This window comes from Prosopis cineraria, unplaced genomic scaffold (assembly GCF_029017545.1).
Source record: "Prosopis cineraria cultivar Desert tree isolate PC_DT_omini unplaced genomic scaffold, ASM2901754v1 PC6, whole genome shotgun sequence".
NCBI classification, from domain to species: domain Eukaryota; kingdom Viridiplantae; phylum Streptophyta; class Magnoliopsida; order Fabales; family Fabaceae; genus Prosopis; species Prosopis cineraria.
The window spans coordinates 14,426,403-14,445,349 of record NW_026555337.1 but is presented as its reverse complement, the minus strand read 5'-3'; the positions used below and the strand labels follow the sequence as shown (position 1 = coordinate 14,445,349).

General features: G+C 33.9%; 1 protein-coding gene across 1 annotated transcript; it reads left to right on the top strand.

The window, feature by feature from the left end:
* The first annotated feature begins 3,444 nt into the window (after window positions 1-3,444).
* LOC129313758 (DEAD-box ATP-dependent RNA helicase FANCM-like) lies at window positions 3,445-17,635 on the top strand. The gene is given in 24 exon segments (XM_054957125.1): window positions 3,445-3,567; window positions 3,640-3,895; window positions 4,950-5,093; window positions 7,026-7,108; window positions 7,233-7,347; window positions 8,869-8,960; window positions 9,055-9,109; window positions 9,192-9,313; window positions 9,401-9,514; window positions 10,152-10,336; window positions 10,491-10,621; window positions 11,317-11,377; window positions 11,463-11,533; window positions 12,135-12,184; window positions 12,248-12,413; window positions 12,585-12,712; window positions 12,823-13,158; window positions 13,242-13,305; window positions 14,198-14,418; window positions 14,420-14,576; window positions 14,666-15,130; window positions 15,341-15,392; window positions 15,582-15,722; window positions 16,878-17,635. Coding segments are annotated over 24 exon segments (3,816 nt in total). The 5' UTR covers window positions 3,445-3,516; the 3' UTR covers window positions 17,434-17,635.
* The last annotated feature ends 1,312 nt before the right edge of the window (window positions 17,636-18,947 follow it).

Genomic DNA, 18,947 nt, shown 5'->3' with positions numbered 1-18,947 from the left:
CCATTATTTTTAAATAATTATTTTTTACTGATTATTGTTATTTTTAAAAAGTAAACTTAATATGTAATGTTTTGTCAATATTTAAATGTTCAATTTTAAAATTTTTTTGTTGAAAAAACTAATGGTATTAAGGTTAAAAAACTGAAAAAATATTTATAAAATCAATGAATCAAAATAAAATCTTGTATAAAGTTAAATGACTAAATATATATTTTAACCTATAAAATATCACAAGTTTTCAAAATAAATAAATATGAGTTTCAACAGAGAGTTTTGAGCTTGAGCTCATTTTTTTAATATTTCAAAGGGTGATGCTCTAAAGTCTTTTTAAACAACTTTCAAAGCTAGGGTACCAACAAAAAAAGGAAAGTTCAAATGGGTAACCCTGGTGGCCCGGCCGTATTCCTCCATGACTCCATTTACTTTTATCATTATTCAATTTTTGTTAAGGTTGAGAGTCATGCTTATCTTTTAAATATTTGCTTAAAAATACCTCATAACCTAAACTTGATTTTAAAAGATTTTCCCTCTTTCGACATTAAAAAACAAAACTTCGTGTATCCTACCATTTAACGCACGACAATCAGACAATGAATTAAGTTAAGTTAATGGCTCCCACATGTATGTACACTTGGCATTCGTGTAGATGGCCAATTAGAAATTAAAAAGATTAAGAGTTTTTTTTACTCTCAAAATATTTGCTTAGATATATCCGATATTCTAAATTTAATTTGGGATCATTTTTCTTTTAAACATTTAAAAACTCGTCCATTTTCACTTTATCATCAACTCTCCGGTTAAATAATTTTTTTTCTCCGCTGAATGAGCACACTCAGCAGCTCGTGCGTCAGTTAGATCCTCCACCTCAGCAAATGACTAAATTTTTTTTTTTTAAATTACTTTCTCTCCTCCCTTAACGGATCCTCCGTCGCCCTCGCTTCCTCTAATTCCTTCATCTTCACAAAGGCGCCGCCGCCATCGTCTCCGTTTCTGCTTCTTCTCATCTATATAGTCACATCCTCCTATTGATAACTTGTCACCTCTTTTCATCAATCCCACGTGTCGCTCATGATTTTCGAATCAAATGACTTGCTTCTTTGAAGAATTGTGACCTTCTCTCTCATTATCTCGCTGCCATTGAAGGAGATTGATGGGAGCAGTGTGTGGAGCTATTGAAGGGGGATCCAGGAAGCTATGTCAAGAAGATTCTAGATGTCCATGGTGGCAACTGGCAAAGAGTAGAGATAGAGAGGAAGCAAGTGGTCGATCAGAGGATGTGACCATGGTGAGACAGTTGTTAATTTTAAACGAGAGTATTTTGGTAAATGTACACCAAAAAAAAAAAAGGTGATTTACCGTTAAAGTCCATCAAACTTTAGGATATCTGTTTATTTTATTGGACTTTTTGAGAAATACTTTCCGATCTTGTATAATTTGGTTTCTTTTATAAGTTATTGAAAGATGGAATTGTTTTGTTTACTTTTTTTTTATTTAAAGATTATATTTAAAATTTCACCTACTTTATTATATTAGTATTGGTAAGATTAGTATAAATAATTTATAAATAGAACTTGAGGGAGTAGAATCTATCCATGGAACTTCTGTGCGACTTTTGCTAAAAATTATTAAACAATAAAATGCTGATATTAAAAAATATTATTAAACGTTGGTCAAGAAAAATATTATTAAAACAAATATATTTCTTCCGTTTAAAAATGTAAGGCATTTTTTGAAAAGTTAGATGTTTAAAAATATAAGGCATTTTTAATCTTTCGAGGTATAATCATTATCTTTTTTTTAAAGTGTCCCTATTGATATTAACTTTATATTTATTACAGAGTGTTTAATAAGAGTAAATATAGAAAGATAGGGTTAGTTTGAAAGTAGGCAACGACTTTATTGGAGGTGAGATTTGATTAAAAATATTTTATATTTTTAAACGGAGAGAGTATTATTTTTTCACTTAATCACTGGTGTTATTGCCAATAATAATGATTTGATGACTATCCAACGACTTGTCAAAGTAGTTAGTCAAAATTGCATTTTGGTTTTTCATATAGTTAAAAAATAACATTTGTCTCTTAATATTTATATTTATAAATTTAAAGATTTAATTAATATTAATTTTATTATACTGTATTTATTTATAATTTTTAGATTTTTTTAATTTTAAAATTATTTTCTATAATTCTTTGAATCAATTAATTGTCAAAAGAAACATTACATCATAAAAAATATTTAGAATAACAAACACTTCTATGTGGATAGTTGTAGAGAGAAATGTCTTTTAACTCAATCAAAATATAAAATATAAAATGAATTGACAAAATTATTTGATTTTTGAATAGCATGATTGTGGTAAAGGTCATAATATCAAAAGAATCATTACCATGGGCATAGAGGAGGAGGTAATGTGCTGTAAAATCGATTTTCAAAAGGCTGTTTGTATTATCATATTAATCGATTTTGGGCTTCAAATAACCAATTTTTGAAAAACATATTCAAATAGTAAAAAAAGTTAATAATTAATTATTAAATTAGAATTACTTTTTGAAATAAGCTTTGAGAGATTGTTTATAAATTTAATTTTACTCTTATATAATATATTTTATTTCTTAAATAAAGTTTAACAAATTTAATAATATTAAATATAACTTTATCAATAATTTAATTTTAAAAAGTAATATTCTTTATAATAATTTATACAGCTAAAATCAATTTTAATATCAAAACAGATTGCATTATAACATAATCAATTACAATTAAAATTAATTAATTATTTTTATAATTAATTATATCTAACTAAAATTCAAACATGCATTTAAAAAATAAATTTCTATTTAAAGAGTGCCTTATACTAAAATATATTAATTTTTTTGCCAGAAATTTAGAACCCAACAGAAATTAAATCTAGTTAAAAAATTAATTCCTTACAATATGATGAATAAGATTTGAATTCTATTGAAATAGATGCCTACAATTAATAGTTGACCATATTTTGAATAAAATTAAATTGCCTCTAATAAAATATTTATTTCGTCCTAAATTATAAGGTAATTTTAAAGAAGTATATTCATCCTAAAATATAAAATATTTTAAATAAATTAAAGCTTTATTAAATACATTAATTTTAATATTAACATTCTTCTCTCAATAATTAATTCTCATCTCTTCTTTTTTAATGCATTAAATGATAAGTATCTTTAAAAATTTACATTTTGATCTGAAAAAATAAAATTATTAAATATATTTAATAAAATTTATTAATATGTAAAATTTTATTTAAAAATATTTTATAATTTAAGATTAAGAAAGTAATACTAATAATAATTGAAAAAGAAATCTTATTAGACGAATCGAAATCTTTGCATTGACGCTTTTTAAATCGACATTCAAATATTGCCGCCAATATCTAATTTCGCTTCTCACTTCTGACCCCTCAGTTTCCCTCTGCATAGTCATCAAAGAAGAGAGTCTCCATCATCATCAATATCTGCGTATCACCTTCATTCTTCCATGTCCTCCGCTAATCCCTATGTAATCATTGACGACGGCGACGATGACGAAGTAAGCATTTTTTGCTCTTACCTTTTCTATCTTTGCCGTCGCGCCAATTCACCGTTTCCTTCTGCTCTTTAGGTGTTTGATTGGGATGCCGCTGCACGAGAAATCGATGTGGCTTGTAAAGTCGCAAAGCCCTCCACTCCGCTCGTTGGTGATACTTCCAATTCGCGCCAAATGACTTTACATAAATTTCTGGATAAGAAGGAAGCCCCAAGGCCTCGACTCGAGGAACCCAAGGTCTGCAAGAATGAGCAAGAATGCTTCGTAGGAGATGAAGGGGTGAGCTGCATTGAGGTTGATGCTGAGGCAGTCAAAACTTGGATATACCCAGGTTCAGATGAATTTGGTTTCTGTTTCTCATCTAGTCTTAACTTGTTGGGCTCCCCTTTTCTTTCTTTTGGTTGATAAGGGCATGTGGGTGTATAGTTTTGTTTAGAGTAATTTCTTGGAGCTGTGAAACTAGTTCTCCAGGTTCAAATTGTGTTTCGCCGCAGTATTTGGTTGTGTTGTAGACAGATTATGCTGCAAACATTCCACTGTGTCTACAGTATTTGGTTGCTGCACAGCCCCCCAATTTTTTTTTTTTAATGGGCTATTTTGAGGGTCTCCGGTCTTGTAGAAAATAACTGTCCATGTTTAGATTTATGCCCTCCTTCGATGAACGACTGACGGACATTGTGATACTAATTTTTAGGTCGGTTATGTTTCACTCACGATAGCATCTTAAGTTTTTATTTCATTTTATTTTGTTTGAGGTGGTTTATGGCTTGATATCTTGGTTTCATTGTTTGTATCAAGATATGGCTAGGTAATATTTAATAAGGTAATGGATTGAAGATAGCCGTTTTAACATATCCTGTATAAGATTTGTCACGGTTTATAATTGATTTCTTTTAGTTTTAAGGTGATACATAGACAATAGTCATTTTAACATATCCTGTAAAAAGATTTGGATTGGTGACAATGGTCCGTTTGCAACCTATAAGATTGCGCCGCATCCATCAGGAAATTAAGACAAGATGAAGTCATTTGATAAAAGTGAAATTGGCAATATGAAGTTATTTTATTCTTTGGACAATGTGGTGCGATCTTGTGAGTTGCAGTTGGATGATTGAGATGGACTCTTACCACCTCTTACTGAATCCAAATCCAAATCCAAATCCTCAGTAATCTGCCTGCTGTGGAGTTTTTAACTCAGAAATATGAAATAAACCTGCATAAATCTTTTGACTATTCTTGTGATATTTTCTCTCTCGGTTCTGATTTGAGGTTTAACCGTGCAAGTAATGCTGTAGTAATCTTATGCATGATATCCGTATATGCAATATTCAAACTTGTTTTCTTGTGTTATTTTCCAATTAATCTGTTTATTTTAACTTTTGCAGTCAATGTTCCTCTTCGTGACTACCAATTTGCTATAACAAAGTCTGCTTTATTTTCAAACACATTGGTGGCATTGCCAACAGGACTTGGGAAAACTCTGATTGCTGCAGTTGTCATGTACAACTACTTCCGATGGTTTCCCAGAGGTATATGCATCTCAGTAGCACATTTGAGACATAAATTTTTTTTTTTCCTGTTGTTTCATTTACTTTTCCTGCTAGATCACGCGTGCTGAATGGTTCTGGTTCACTCATAAATTAGTTTTTGTTAATATGATCAGGCTCAGACACTTTTTTTTGGTCATGCGATATTCATCTTTAGTTGAATTATGTGGCTAGTCTTTGAGACCATTTTTTACTGTACTAATGCCTTTCTTTCTTATCTGTAAATAAATGATCAAGAACTCAGAAGCGGTTCATCACTATCTTTGCCCGGAGATAGTGACACAGATTTTAGTCTGTCACTGAAATTTCTAACGTTTATCGACCCTCCAAGTTTTATAAGCCCCTGAACCATTATTGAGCCTTTCATTTTGACTTGTCTCAACTATTCTTGTTTTAAGGTGGTCATTTATTCAGTGTAATGCTACCGAAAACTATAGTTCTTTATCAGTGGAATCGTTTGTATTGATAAGTTTCTATGAGAACACCTTATTATATCCAACCAATCAACAAAAATTATGAAGACATGCTGTATAAGTTAAATTTTCACCATAGAGGCTGCACTGAAACATACAAGAGGCCAAAAGAAGAAAGGTTTGGAGTCGGACCTAAGCATACATTGAAATATTGCAGCTTCGTAATCTGATATTTTATACTGCGTAGAAGCAATACCAATTTTTGGGACCCATGATTTATAAAGCAAATAATTGTCCTCAAAATAGTGTCATTCTTGATAAATGATAACTATGATAATTGACTCAAGGAATTAACTAACCAATCTCATAAATCAAGGAAGGAAACAAGGAAATAAAGTTATAATAAAGATAGCATGATTCATGGAAATAAAATTGGAAAGAGTCACCAACAAAAGAGGAAATAAGTTGATTATGATGCTAAAGTTTCATATGATAAGCAAGAGAGAATTAAAATAAAATAAAAAAAGAATAAAGCTCATAATGAGCACATAATCACGGGATTCCAACAGTAACATTTAGCTATTGTTTCTTTTTAGATCACTTTTCCTAATTTCAATACCTTAATTTTTTTTTGGGCCAACGTTTCAATACCTTAGTTCACTTCAGCAAGAGCTACGAGTGCCTCACCCGCGTAGCACCTTTGCTTCTAACTATCTCTAGCTGCATTAAAATTTCCCATGAAGCGCAAGCAACTTTCAGGCTTGTCTGCTGACATCACGGGACTTTGATAACACTTGCCTGATATCAAGCCATGCATGTTAACCATAAAAATTTATTTTCTTAGCTTCTAAGTCCCAAGGAAGCTGCTGACCCAAGATAGGAGAAAACAAAAAATGAGACTAGAAATCTAATCTTAAATAGTAAAATTTATTTCCTAATTTTATTTTAATGTACATGAATAATAGTGTGACAATTTTCCATACAGACAATTTGTTTTTGTAAAGTGACGGTGCAAGTTATTTTGAATGTGGGATAATGCTCATCCTATGTTTCTTAGGAAGGAGTGGCCTAAAGTGGGATTCGAGTATGAACACTTGAGCATGCTCACATGCACACACAAGTGTGAATTGATGAATATGTTGTGTACTCTTGAATGATTTTTAAAGATGGACATGTTTATGTCAGTGTCAGTTTGATTGTTTTGTTTTGTTAGAATTTCACATCCCAACAATACACGTTAAAGTTGAATTTTACTTGTCGTTTTGACGTATTTGTTGCATTTCATGTTGGTCATAGTTCTTGATGTTGAGTTAGGCTAGCTAAAAGGAAATTTAGCTTTAGATATGCAAAGTGTTGTTTGTACACTACTTTTCCTTTGGACAGATATTTTTCAAGTTGAACGCCTGTGTATTAATTATTTACACAGTTTAGCTTTTCAGTTGAATGGGAAGCTTATGCTACGGAGAATTTATATCCTTTTCTGCTGGTCCTTTCTCATCAGGAAAAATTGTTTTTACTGCTCCTTCTCGGCCACTGGTCATGCAACAGATTGAAGCATGCCATAATATCGTAGGAATACCTCAAGTAAGTAATCGTTTCTAGTTGTCATTAGGTTTGCTGAATTGTCCGTTCTTGTTTGGGTAATTTTTTATATCAATTTTTTACTACAATTTAAAATTAAAATATAGCTGATTGAGCACAATTGCAGGAATGGACAATTGATATGACAGGTCAAGTAAGCCCAGCTAAAAGAGCATGCTTTTGGAAAACCAAACGAGTTTTCTTCGTCACTCCACAAGTATTGGAAAAAGATATTCATTCTGGTGAAATTCTAAATTAAATCAGTAATTTTTTCTAGATACTTTTATGATTTTATTCTTCAGTATATATCTTGCCCAGCTGTTAGCCTGTTTTACAACAAAAACTTTTAACTGATAAATCAAGAGCCACAACCACTATGAGACTTGTAAAAGCCAAGTCTATTTGAGAAGACCAGAGTGGCAGATAAGTCGTGTGACTAACTAGAACTTTTCTTGTAAAAATAAGATGCATGGTCGACTGAACAAATGTGGACAGTATTGTGATCAACTGATCATGATGTTGGATATGCTCTATTGAAATGTTTGATAATTGGAAGGTATTCCGCATCACAGATCAGCCTTTCTCCTCCTATTAAGCAAGGGAATATCTTTTTTCTTCCCTGAAAATGGGAGTACATAAACTTACAAATGTAATAAAACACCTTGAACTACTTGTGTGCAATTACAAGTTATTACTTAAGCACATCTAACCAACTTTTAATTGTTATAAAAAAAAAAAAGCCACCTGAAAACGTTAACTCAGTCTTATTCAAAGATCATGTTGTCCGATGTTTATGTTATTTCTTCCCTATTCCCTTCAGTTGGCTGACGAAAGATTATGTACAAGTAATTAAAACGCCATGGAAGAGGGTGTTTCGTTACAACTTTGAAGTGAAATGATAAAATATGTAAGTATCCTTTACGTAGTTCAGAGGGGGTTGATGTGTTATCCCTATCTCAAGATTTTGGCTTCAAATTTTTAAGAGAGATTTGTCAAAGCTTTTACATCTACAAATTGGGGTCACAAAATGCTAAGAAATAGGGACGAAGGAACACAGTCTGTCAGTGAAACAATCCGTGATGGTGTGCATGTGTGTGAAAAATGACCCCTCAACCTCTATTTATGCTCATACTATGATCTTGGAAAGATATTACATTGGGTGCACTAAGAGTAACTCTTTTCTTAACATACAAAATTTTCCTAAGTCCTCAATGCTGCTCAATGGAGTTCGAGCAATCCTGTTCTTAACCTACAGGACATTTCTATTCACCCCTCAAACTAACACTCCAAATTTTATCTGCAGCAATTAATTTTAACTCGATAATTTGACTAAAAGCACAAACATCATGGATTCTTGGAAGTTCCACCAAAGCGAAGTAACTTTTCAATAGATCTCAGCGGAATGAAGATGCAAGAGATTTGGTGATCCATAGGTATAAGTCGTGTGGCCGTGGTGGCATACTAAAATATATTCTGACTGACAAACTCCGCCATTGTCCGATCTGCATTATTTTGTCACCAACTGTGGACCCTATGCTCTATAGCTCTGGCTTTTATGATGTGATGATGAATTAATATCGGGGCGATGGATTCTCCTGTTGATATTTGGCATTCTTAAGTCTTGGAGTTGGTTGGATTAGTGTGTTTGTGCAAAAACAACTACTAACACCTTGTCAAGTTTTCTAGTGATTTTTGTGTTGTTTTTATCGCATGTTTTATATTTTATACCCTTTCTATTTTGTTCATGACATGATTTGTTTTAGGTAAATGTTTGGTGAAATACTTGGTATGTTTGGTAATTGATGAAGCCCACAGAGCAATGGGAAATTACTCTTATTGTGAAGTAGTTCGTGAGGTGAATTACTTCTAAACTTCATGAGTAAGACATGTTCATTCCTTTTTATATGTGGAATAGGACTGCATAGTTATGTTGACTTTTTAATTGTTAGTTAATGGCTGTGCCAGTGCAACTGCGAATATTGGCTTTAACAGCAACACCAGGAGGTGTGTTATTGATAACTGTATTTTTCAAGTTAGTCATTTATGATATCGGTCCTGATTCTAAATGCTAAATGTTATGATTCAGCAAAGCAGCAAACAGTCCAGCAAGTCATTGATAATCTGCAAATCTCCAAGCTCGAATATCGCAATGAAAATGATCCCGATGTAATCTCATATGTTCACAAAAGGAAGATAGAGCTGATTCAGGTAGCTAAACCCTTTGTTTAACTGAATTTTAAAATCACGAGCTGATGTTTACTTGGCATCTTGGTTACAAATGTCCAATTCTACCAGGTTGCAATGGGTCAAGATGCTGTTGAAATAAACAAGCAGCTTTTGGATGTAATACGCCCACTTGTAGGTCGGCTCTCAGCAATTGGAGTTCTCAAGAATAGAGATTACCGCACAGTATGGCTTTGCCTTGAATTATTCTCACTTGTTTTTGCGATAACTCCACTCTTATTTAAGTTCCATAAACTTAAATATTAGCATTATGGATCCCTACAGCAGCAGCAGCATGCCTTATCCCACTATGTGGGCTTGGTTACATGGATTATGGATCCCTACATTTAAAAAAAAAAATGCATACAGAATATATGAAGAGAGATACACACAGAAAAGGAAGCAAGGGTTAGGCGGGGTGTGAACAGGTGTTCAAGTTAAAACTCTCCGATGTAACAACAAAAAGATTCATTCTCTAAATACATGTGCATGCATGAATGCATGAGTGGAGAGTATCCGTTTTGGATTTTAGTACTATCGTCCCCCTGTGTTTTGACTTGTCATTGTGACCACTTTTGAGGTAACGATTGTATATGCTACGTGTTAAATGGCGAAGAGTTTAGTTAAAACTGCGTCTGTTAGTGATGGAATCTGCATCAAATTCAGTCCTCTGATTTTTTCCTTAAGATGAACTAAATTCTCATTATTCAGGTGTAATAATTTTAGTTTGCACTTTGTAGTTTACTTCTGACATTTCCTATTTTGGTAGAGGATGATAATGTGGTGGAATCATCAAATTTCCTCTCTCTTAAATGCCTGACAGTTGAGCCCTTGTGAATTACTTGAAATGCGGGAAAAATTTCGTCAAGCACCTCCACAAGATCTTTCCAATATCGATGTTGAGGGCCATTTTGGAGTTCTTATTAGTCTTTACTACATCCATAAGCTACTTTCAAGTCATGGAATCAGGCCAGCGCACGAGATGCTTGAACGAAAATTGAAGCAAGGGTAGGTCTTTCAGTTTCTTTCATGACTACAGTTCTATATGATTTCTGTAACTGATATCTGGGGGAAAAAATTAAGAGGCAAATAATTTTGCTTATTATATGTTATTTTATATGCTTCTACAACAGTGCTTCTGAATGCGCACATCTTTTTCCAGATTTTTCGCAAAATATATGAGTAAAAATGAAGTTCTTCTGACGGCAAGGATGTTGATGCAGCAAAACTTATCTCATGGAGCACCAAGTCCCAAGTTGTCCAAAATGCTTGAAATACTGCGGGAACATTTCAGTATGAACAGTTTTTGTTCTCAAGTGTTCAAATTCTATATATGTTTACTTGTCTTGCGTTTTCGCATTTCCGCGATGCTATTTGTTTTTAACAGAAAAAAAATAATGCTTCTACATTACTAATTGGAAAGTAAACATGTTTGTTCTTAGCAAGCGCACAGACTTTAAAAAGTTTCAACTGCTATCCTCTGAAGAAGGATGGAAAGTTTAAACTTCAGGAGAATAAATTGAAAAAGTTCTTATCTTTAGAGGGTCAAAATGTTAAAGGCACCTGCGCTCTTAATTAATTTCAGTTGCTGTGAGAAGTGATTCTTTAGCTTTGTTTGAAGACAAGGTAGTTGTTAGGCTGTATTATTGTTGTATAAATTATCTATTTAAAATTATCTAATTAGTTAATAGAGGGTCAAAATGTTAAAGGCACCTACGCTCTTAATTAATTTCAGTTGCTGTGAGAAGAGATCTTTAGCTTTGTTTGAAGACAAGGCAGTTGTTAGACTATATTATTGTTGTGTAAATTATCTATTTAACATTATCTAATTAGTTAATTAGTTATTGGTCAATTGGTTAATAGAATAAGATGCGTGTGTGTGTTTGCGTGGTAAATGTTAATTAGGTTATTTTCATCGTGACATTTTTAGATAAATGAAAAGTAGTTACAATATTTATCAATGTATGACTTATTGGATGTATTTGCAGAAGCCAATGATCCTCAGAGCTCTAGAGTTATTATTTTCTCCAATTATAGAGAAAGTGTGAGGTAAAATAAAATGAATCATTTATTGTCTTATCATGCATGATTAAAACTGAATTAAAAGCTACTGATGGTGTGATGATATATTCAGGGATATAATGGATGCAATAGCAAATATTGGAGAACCAATCAGAGCTACCCAGTTTATTGGTCAAAGTTCAGGTATATATCCTGATAATTCTGTTTAATATACTGTTTATCCATGTAGAAAACTTGATTGGGAGCATACCGGGGGAAAAAAAACTTGATTGGGATATGAAATAAAATGTCTGTTTCAATCATTGCAACTTTGCAATGTTTCTTCTATTGAGCCTAACATGACTAAAAAGTTGACACTTATTATAATGGTTTTCCTATTTTTCCCGTTCAGGTAAAACTCAGTGGTTAATGCTAACACGTAAAAGGGAATAAAAAGTTGATCCCGAGAAGAAAAAAAAGGAGGGTGTAAAAACGTGAAGGCTTGATTGCGTTTTATTGTACGTAAAAAGGCATGAATTTCTTATTGAAAAGATCAAAGCTCAATGCACCGATTCTTCAGAGCATAACTAAGGCATTCTGGCCTCCTTGCTAACAAATATTGTAGTAGTAATGGTCAAGAATGCTTGAACTTTCCCTGACATCATAAAATTAGTCAATTATTATTGACTTTTTTTTTATCTTTATTTTTTGGGGAGATGTCTTTTTGTCCTTCTCACAAATTGCGTTACCTATATATCGATAAAACTTCCTCTTACATATTAAAATTCAATGTAATGAATTCCAGGGAAAACAATGAAGGGTCAGTCCCAAAAAGTTCAACAGGCAGTGCTGCAGGTATGTATTCCATTTTGTGTAATTTTTGCAGTCCCTGCATATACTTATGTCGTTCACCCACAGAAATTCCGTTCTGGAGCCTACAATGTCATTGTTGCTACATCAATTGGTGAAGAAGGTCTTGATATCATGGAAGTTGATCTCGTTGTAGCTTTTGATGCTAATGTGTCACCACTAAGAATGATTCAGCGCATGGGGAGAACTGGAAGAAAGCACGATGGACAAGTTGATATCCTTTGGTTTCCAAAAATGTTTATTGGCAATTGTTGCTGCTGAGAATGAAATAGCATTATTGGATGTCCTCTTTTAAATTGTGTGAATAACTTATTTAATGTCCTGATATCATTTATTCTTCAAAATGCTTAAATGCTTGTTCAAGTGATTCCTTCACGGTTATTACTAGTTTTAGCTTGTGAAGGGACTGAACTGAAGGGATACTTGCGGAAACAAGCTAAGAGCAAGGCTATTAGTAAACACATGCGAAACGGGGGCATAAATAGCTTCACTTTTCATCCTAGTCCCAGAATGGTGGGGACTTCCTTTATTACTCTTACTTTTTAACATGTTTTGTTGTTTCTCTTGATGGAAATTTCAGTTTCTGATCCATAACCCTCAAATCCTGATTGTTATTCGTGTAGATTCCCCACGTCTTTAAACCAGAGGTTCAGTTTGTTGAGCTGTCAATTGAGAAATTTGTTTCCCGTGAGAAAAAAGTAAAAGATGACTCTATTCAGATACATGCATCCATTGGCAAACTTACGGTTGCTGAGAATAATATACTTGCGAAGTATTTTCCCGCCACTGGTGAAAATACGTGGAAGCCATCTCTTATTGCCTTTCCTTACTTCCAGACGTATCCTTCTAAAACACATAAAGTGAATCATTCTTGTAGAGCAATAATGCTCATTGATTTGATGCAACGTCTGCAAGGACAAGCATCAATCCTAGGAAATAGCAAAACTTCCATTCTTCAGGTTCTGCATCCTTCTCTAGGCTTGTGATATATTTGTTGCATTCAATATGGCCATAAATATGATTGCTTTTTTATTTTATTCAGGATGGCCTGTGTATAGAAGATAGTAATGCACTCGACTTAAACAAGATTGATGAAGTTAGATCAGGTAATATCAGTTTCAGTTTCTCAAGAACTTTATACCATGTATTCGTTGATGGTTGAAGCTCATCCATATTTCTTTTTTACTTTCAGATCAGAGATAATGTTATCATAGGAACAGTCACAAAATGAAAGAATAATTATCTTAATTATTGCAACAAATTTATTTTGTGATGATAATTGTGATTGTCCTCTTTAGTTCCCCCCCCCCCTAAAAACTTTTATTTTAACTTGCATTTTTCTTATTTCTTTGTTTTGGGTGAAATCTGAAAAGAGAGCTTCCGTTCCTTGAAATTTTATGGCTGCCTATACTATCAACAAGCATTTGTAAATGTATTGCAATTCATATTTTTTTATTTTTTTATTTTTTTTGGTGGTGGTGGGGTGGGGTGGGTGGGTGATCGATCCTCTTATTTTGAAGTTTACATCGTTCATTTGGTCGAGATTCATTTTACTGAAAGCATCCGATTTCTTATCGAGGGATTCTCCAGCTATATCATATAAACCTGTTACCTTCTTTCCTCCCCATCCAAGTCTTATCATCATCACATCATTAATTTCTGGTTCAAGGTTTGCGTTCATTAAATACTTTCATGCTTGAATATCGTCCTCTTTTTGAACCTCAATGCACTACTCTGTCTGGTCCCTCATTTTTTTTTTTTCATGGAAGAGTAAACTACTCCCTGCACTATAGTTTGGAGAAGTGGTAATCTTCTCTCATATATATGTATATAACCTCAAAATATGAAAATTTGTCAATACATCTGCCAGTCAGATGCCTTGCCTCTCTGTGTGTGTGTATTTCCCTGTCCTTTTCAGACAACAAATCACACTCTAGGCATACAATTGGAAGCTATGCAGTTTCTATAAGTGCCTGAAGCTGGATTCCTCTCTTTTAGGGATTCAAACGGATGAAGACTTTGTTGATCTAACTGCACCAGATAATATTGTGGGAGAACAGAGATCGCCTAGTACAAGTTGCATAAAGAAGGATGATTTGCCGTCATCTAGCTTTATTGACTTAGATGAAAATAAAGAGGAAACATGTGAGTTTGAAGAGACAGTTCCTGACACTCCAATTGCTAAGACAGTTTTGTCAAATGAAGGACATAGTGATGGTGAAATGCCTGATATTGCTCAGATCAAGACATCTTTGTTGCAAGACGATGCATTCAAATGACATCACCGAGTCACAGTGTAGTCCCCGTTTAACCAGTTTAATTACAAGTGGTGTTGTTCCAGAGTCTCCCATCAACGAGAGAGGTGATTTTCTTCCAGGTCATGATGGCTTTATCAATAATGTTTAGAAATAAGACTCTGTTAATTATGTCATTAAATATTTTGTTCTGAGATAAACAAATTTGCAGGGTTATTAAGAAGCCAGCTTGTCATTCGGGACAGTAAACCGCCTATTCAACTCCAGACGGAACAAATTACCTCATGTTCGAGGACAAATGAGAAGGTCCTTATTGATAATGCCACAGATGTAAATAATGTATCTATTGATCCTGCCGATATTGAAACTCAAACCATTTTATTCGAACGGAAGAGTTGTGCATTTAGAAGAGGTCATGTCTTTAGTTCTCCTACAGTGGAGGAAGGCCAAAATCCTTTTGCGGACATTACAAACCACAGCTTTAGTGAAGAATCACCTTTATGTTGTGGAGAAGTTACTGAAAGTGTGAAGCCGGCACGTAAATTTAAAAGGTTGCGTAAAGATGGTGATGGTAGATGTCATAGGAAAGAGAAAAGCCTGAAGGATCGTGTTTCAACAGAAAATCTTGGCAAAATTTCATTAACCCCTGGTTCTAAACAAAATAAACATGGCCGAGGTACCTTTTGTTAATGTTCATCGCATCCATTTTTATTCTTTATCAATGTTTAGTATTTTACCCTGAAATTTGAATTGAAAAATTTGACATTAGCTAACTTCTATATTGATGGAGAAAGCTTTTCTAGTGGGGACATATTTTATGATTGGACTTTATATGTGAAGTATTATGGTGAACTTAATCTGTTTTCTTTTGTTTTCTACGTTTTAGGTGGAAGGAAATCAATGCACAAAGTCAGAGTCTTCATTGACGATGAGGCTGAGTAAGCTTATGCTTAGACTCATTAACTTGCATTCTTATGTCATCTTTCTTTATATCATATCTGGCAAACCTATTCAGCCTATCTTTCATTATCTTTTACATGATATAATCGCACGATGAGAGTAATCTGCATATGATGTACTAGATTTTGTGGAAATGTTATATATCATGAGCTGCTCAATTTCCTTAGGGTATCTTCAGAAGCTGATGTTTCTAATGATGAAGATGGTGAGGATGACGGTTCATTGGATAGTTTCATAGACGACAGGATGAACCCTACAGCATCCACTCAGTCTAAAGCCAGCGGAATAGACATGATGGCCATATACAGGTTCTTATTCTTCCCCTTTATTTCCCTTCAAATTGTGGTCTGTTTTTGGCTTCCTGGTGAAAAGCTGTCAGTAAACAATGCATGTAAATAAGTAAACTTGCACGAATAGGGGCAATCCTAGAAATAAACTGTTAATTTCTTCTGATTGAAAAGTATTTTTGCATGAGCTCATTATAAAGGAAATAAGAGTAGAGAGGGCTTGCTTCACAATGACAATTGTTTGTGCCAGTCTTCCAATTCATCGTATTTCTGTTCTCTTGAATTTCACATGGTATTAGTGCTTGGCTTGAGACAAGAGTAAGATAATCGTCCTTGAACAAATGTCAATATAGACTTGGCTCTTTGCAAGTGGTTATGGCCATTCAAATTGTGTCCTGTTGTGACGAATTCCATGGAGCTCTAACCCATTGTACCCGCATGGATTTTGGCTTTCTTCAAAAGCCATAAGATAAAATGAGACAAATGCAAGTGCTGACCTTAAAAAGTGAATGAGTCCTACAGCACACAAGAATTTGAAATTATCAACAAGTATCTTGCAAAAAAAAAAAAGCCTTCTATTGGTTTTTTTTACATACAATTATCCAATATTTTATATTATTGGATCAAACTTGATCATTGCTAGGCCCAATTAAGGTAGTTCTTCCAATTTGATTCTTTTTATCCACAAGATTCAAACTTTCGACTTTGCTTAAAGGAATCAAGTTCTTTTAACCCATCCCAACTATCACTGGTTTCTTTTTTAAATTTCGTCTGTTAATAAAATAAGGCTTCTTGATGAAGAATTTCTTAAAACTAGGATTGTGGAATGGTTCTTTTCTCTCCTAACTCTATTGCTATTATCCCAAAATTGATATTTCAAAACTAACACATCTACAAGAGCTTTTGTGGCCTAACTAACACATCTAATGATGTTTACCATTAGAGTATTTATTGTTTCTTTCGTCTTGAAATTTGAAATAGTGAGTGCCTTCCATGACCGCCCGGCTTTGTATGATGAATTTTGGGCTTGGGGAAGGGAGAGGGAAATGGAAATTCTTTCTTGTATTCTGTGTTTTCGTTTTTTAATTTTCTGCACTGATCAGAGTTCTTATCTCTTTAAACTTTCCTGATTAACTTTCAATGCCGTAAAGATGCATAACTGAAACTATGTTGCAGGCGTTCTTTGCTCAGTCAACTACCAGTTGAAGGAGGGACCAACATTTCAGCTACATTTAGTCCAGAGTACGTGTCATCCATGACTAAAATCAGCGAAAATGGAGATTCTTCAGGCAGCATACCAAGACATCTTCAGACACCTCAAATTGAGCCAACAAATCAGTCAGCTTCGAAGAGTATGCAATCAGTTGAAGTCAACCAAATCACCTCTGAAGCTGTACCTTCAAGTTGTTTTTCTATCGAAACCACAACAGAGATGAGAAGTCGCAAAAGCAAATTGACATTTCATCATTTCGGATTTCCAAGTACGAACCTTGAGCAGGAATTTGCTCTTCAATCAAATGAAGAATCTACGAAAGTTAATGCATCAAAGGATATTCTCTGTGATGATCACATTTTTGATAATATGGATCTTGATGAGTTGGAGGCTCAAGCAGCTTCTCTTCTAAAACAAAAATCAGATTTGTCAACTCAGAAGCAAGTTACACAAACAATGCCTCAATCTCACTTGCACAACCCTCACCTTTCCAACCCATCATTCGATCTTGGGATATGAAAATTCATGGAATGCAAAGTAATAACCATTGCTGCTGCTGGCCCTGGCACTCCCATTGTGGAATTACCTTGGCGCAATTTCAGATAGTAGAAAATTCAGAAGGATTTTGTAAATGTTGATATTTCAGTTATCAGTAATTGTATAGCTAATTCATGCATATATGTGGCAAGAAACTAATGTATTCACATCCATTGGTATTTAATTATGGAGTTTAAACTTGCAGTATCATATTTCAGATATTTCTTCATTGTTATAATTAAATGTATATGATAAGTTTGTGCAACAGCTTGCTCCACGCAGAATATAATGTTAAATTATGGGATTTCATTACAAAATATCTAGTGATTAATTTAGCCAATAATACTGCTGGCCAGATGTGGTATGCTCATAGTTTGTTAGGAGTTAGACTGTTAGATGTATTCAAAGGTTCAGTTTTGAAGTTAAACACAGTTGAACCAAACTGATTGATTGGTTTAAAAAACTGTTGATATATTTCATTTGAGTTTATCTATTAATTTGGTTTTTGTTGGTTCAGTTCAACTCAAATGAAGTTATTCTAAAAAAAAAAGAAAAAATGTAATTACTGGTCAATTAGTTTAAATTTATGCTTTTTTTTAAGGTAAAAATGCAAAAGCTAATTATTCTTAAGTATTTATATTTACCTCGTTAACGCTATCACTTTTTCATGTGATTTGTCAGCTACACAAGTTATACCCCCATCAAATCATTCTTAATGGTGAATAGCAAATAAAGTTTAACTACATCTCGTGCTTTAAAAATTACAAAAATACATACATATAAAGATTAATAGTATAATTAGTCATCTCAAAATATCAACAGTACAAACGAAACATTTTGAAGGATAAGAACGCAATTTTGTGTCGCAAAAAGTAAAGAGATTAAGGGTGCATTTGGGTGGTTCACATTTCACATTCCAAATGTGATTTTTAACTTTTGAAATGTGGAGTGTTGTTCGTGATATATTTTTCAGATGAAATGTGCTTTTGACGGGTCTGAAACAGGAAAAACGAGAAGCTCCTTTTGGTAGCTTTTCAAACGTAAATCTGGCATGATGATTGGTACCTAATATTGTAAATGACCACGATACTCTCATATTTTTCCCTCTTCTCGTGCAATCGAGGCTGGCCTCTCTCTCATTCTGCTGCTTCTCATCATTGTCATCCATCGCTTGTCTATCGCTCCTCCGTCGCTCCACCGTTTTTCCTCAATTGCTCATAAAAACACGAGCAACATGGTGAAGGACTGGGTCAGTAACGTGAGGGAAATAGCTCATCAAATTGAAGACGTGGTCGACAATTATAGGTACGAGGTGGCTCGCCGCCGTACAGGGCCCCGTGACTTTGTTGGTCAAGTTCGCTAAGCTGAAGGGTTTGCGAGGAGGATAGCATCGGCACACTAAATTTTGGGAGATATCGAGGGTGCAAGGGAAAGACTGACTCGACAAGTTGAGATGAGAAAAAGCCTGGGGCTCACCGGAGGGGAAGTTGGCACAG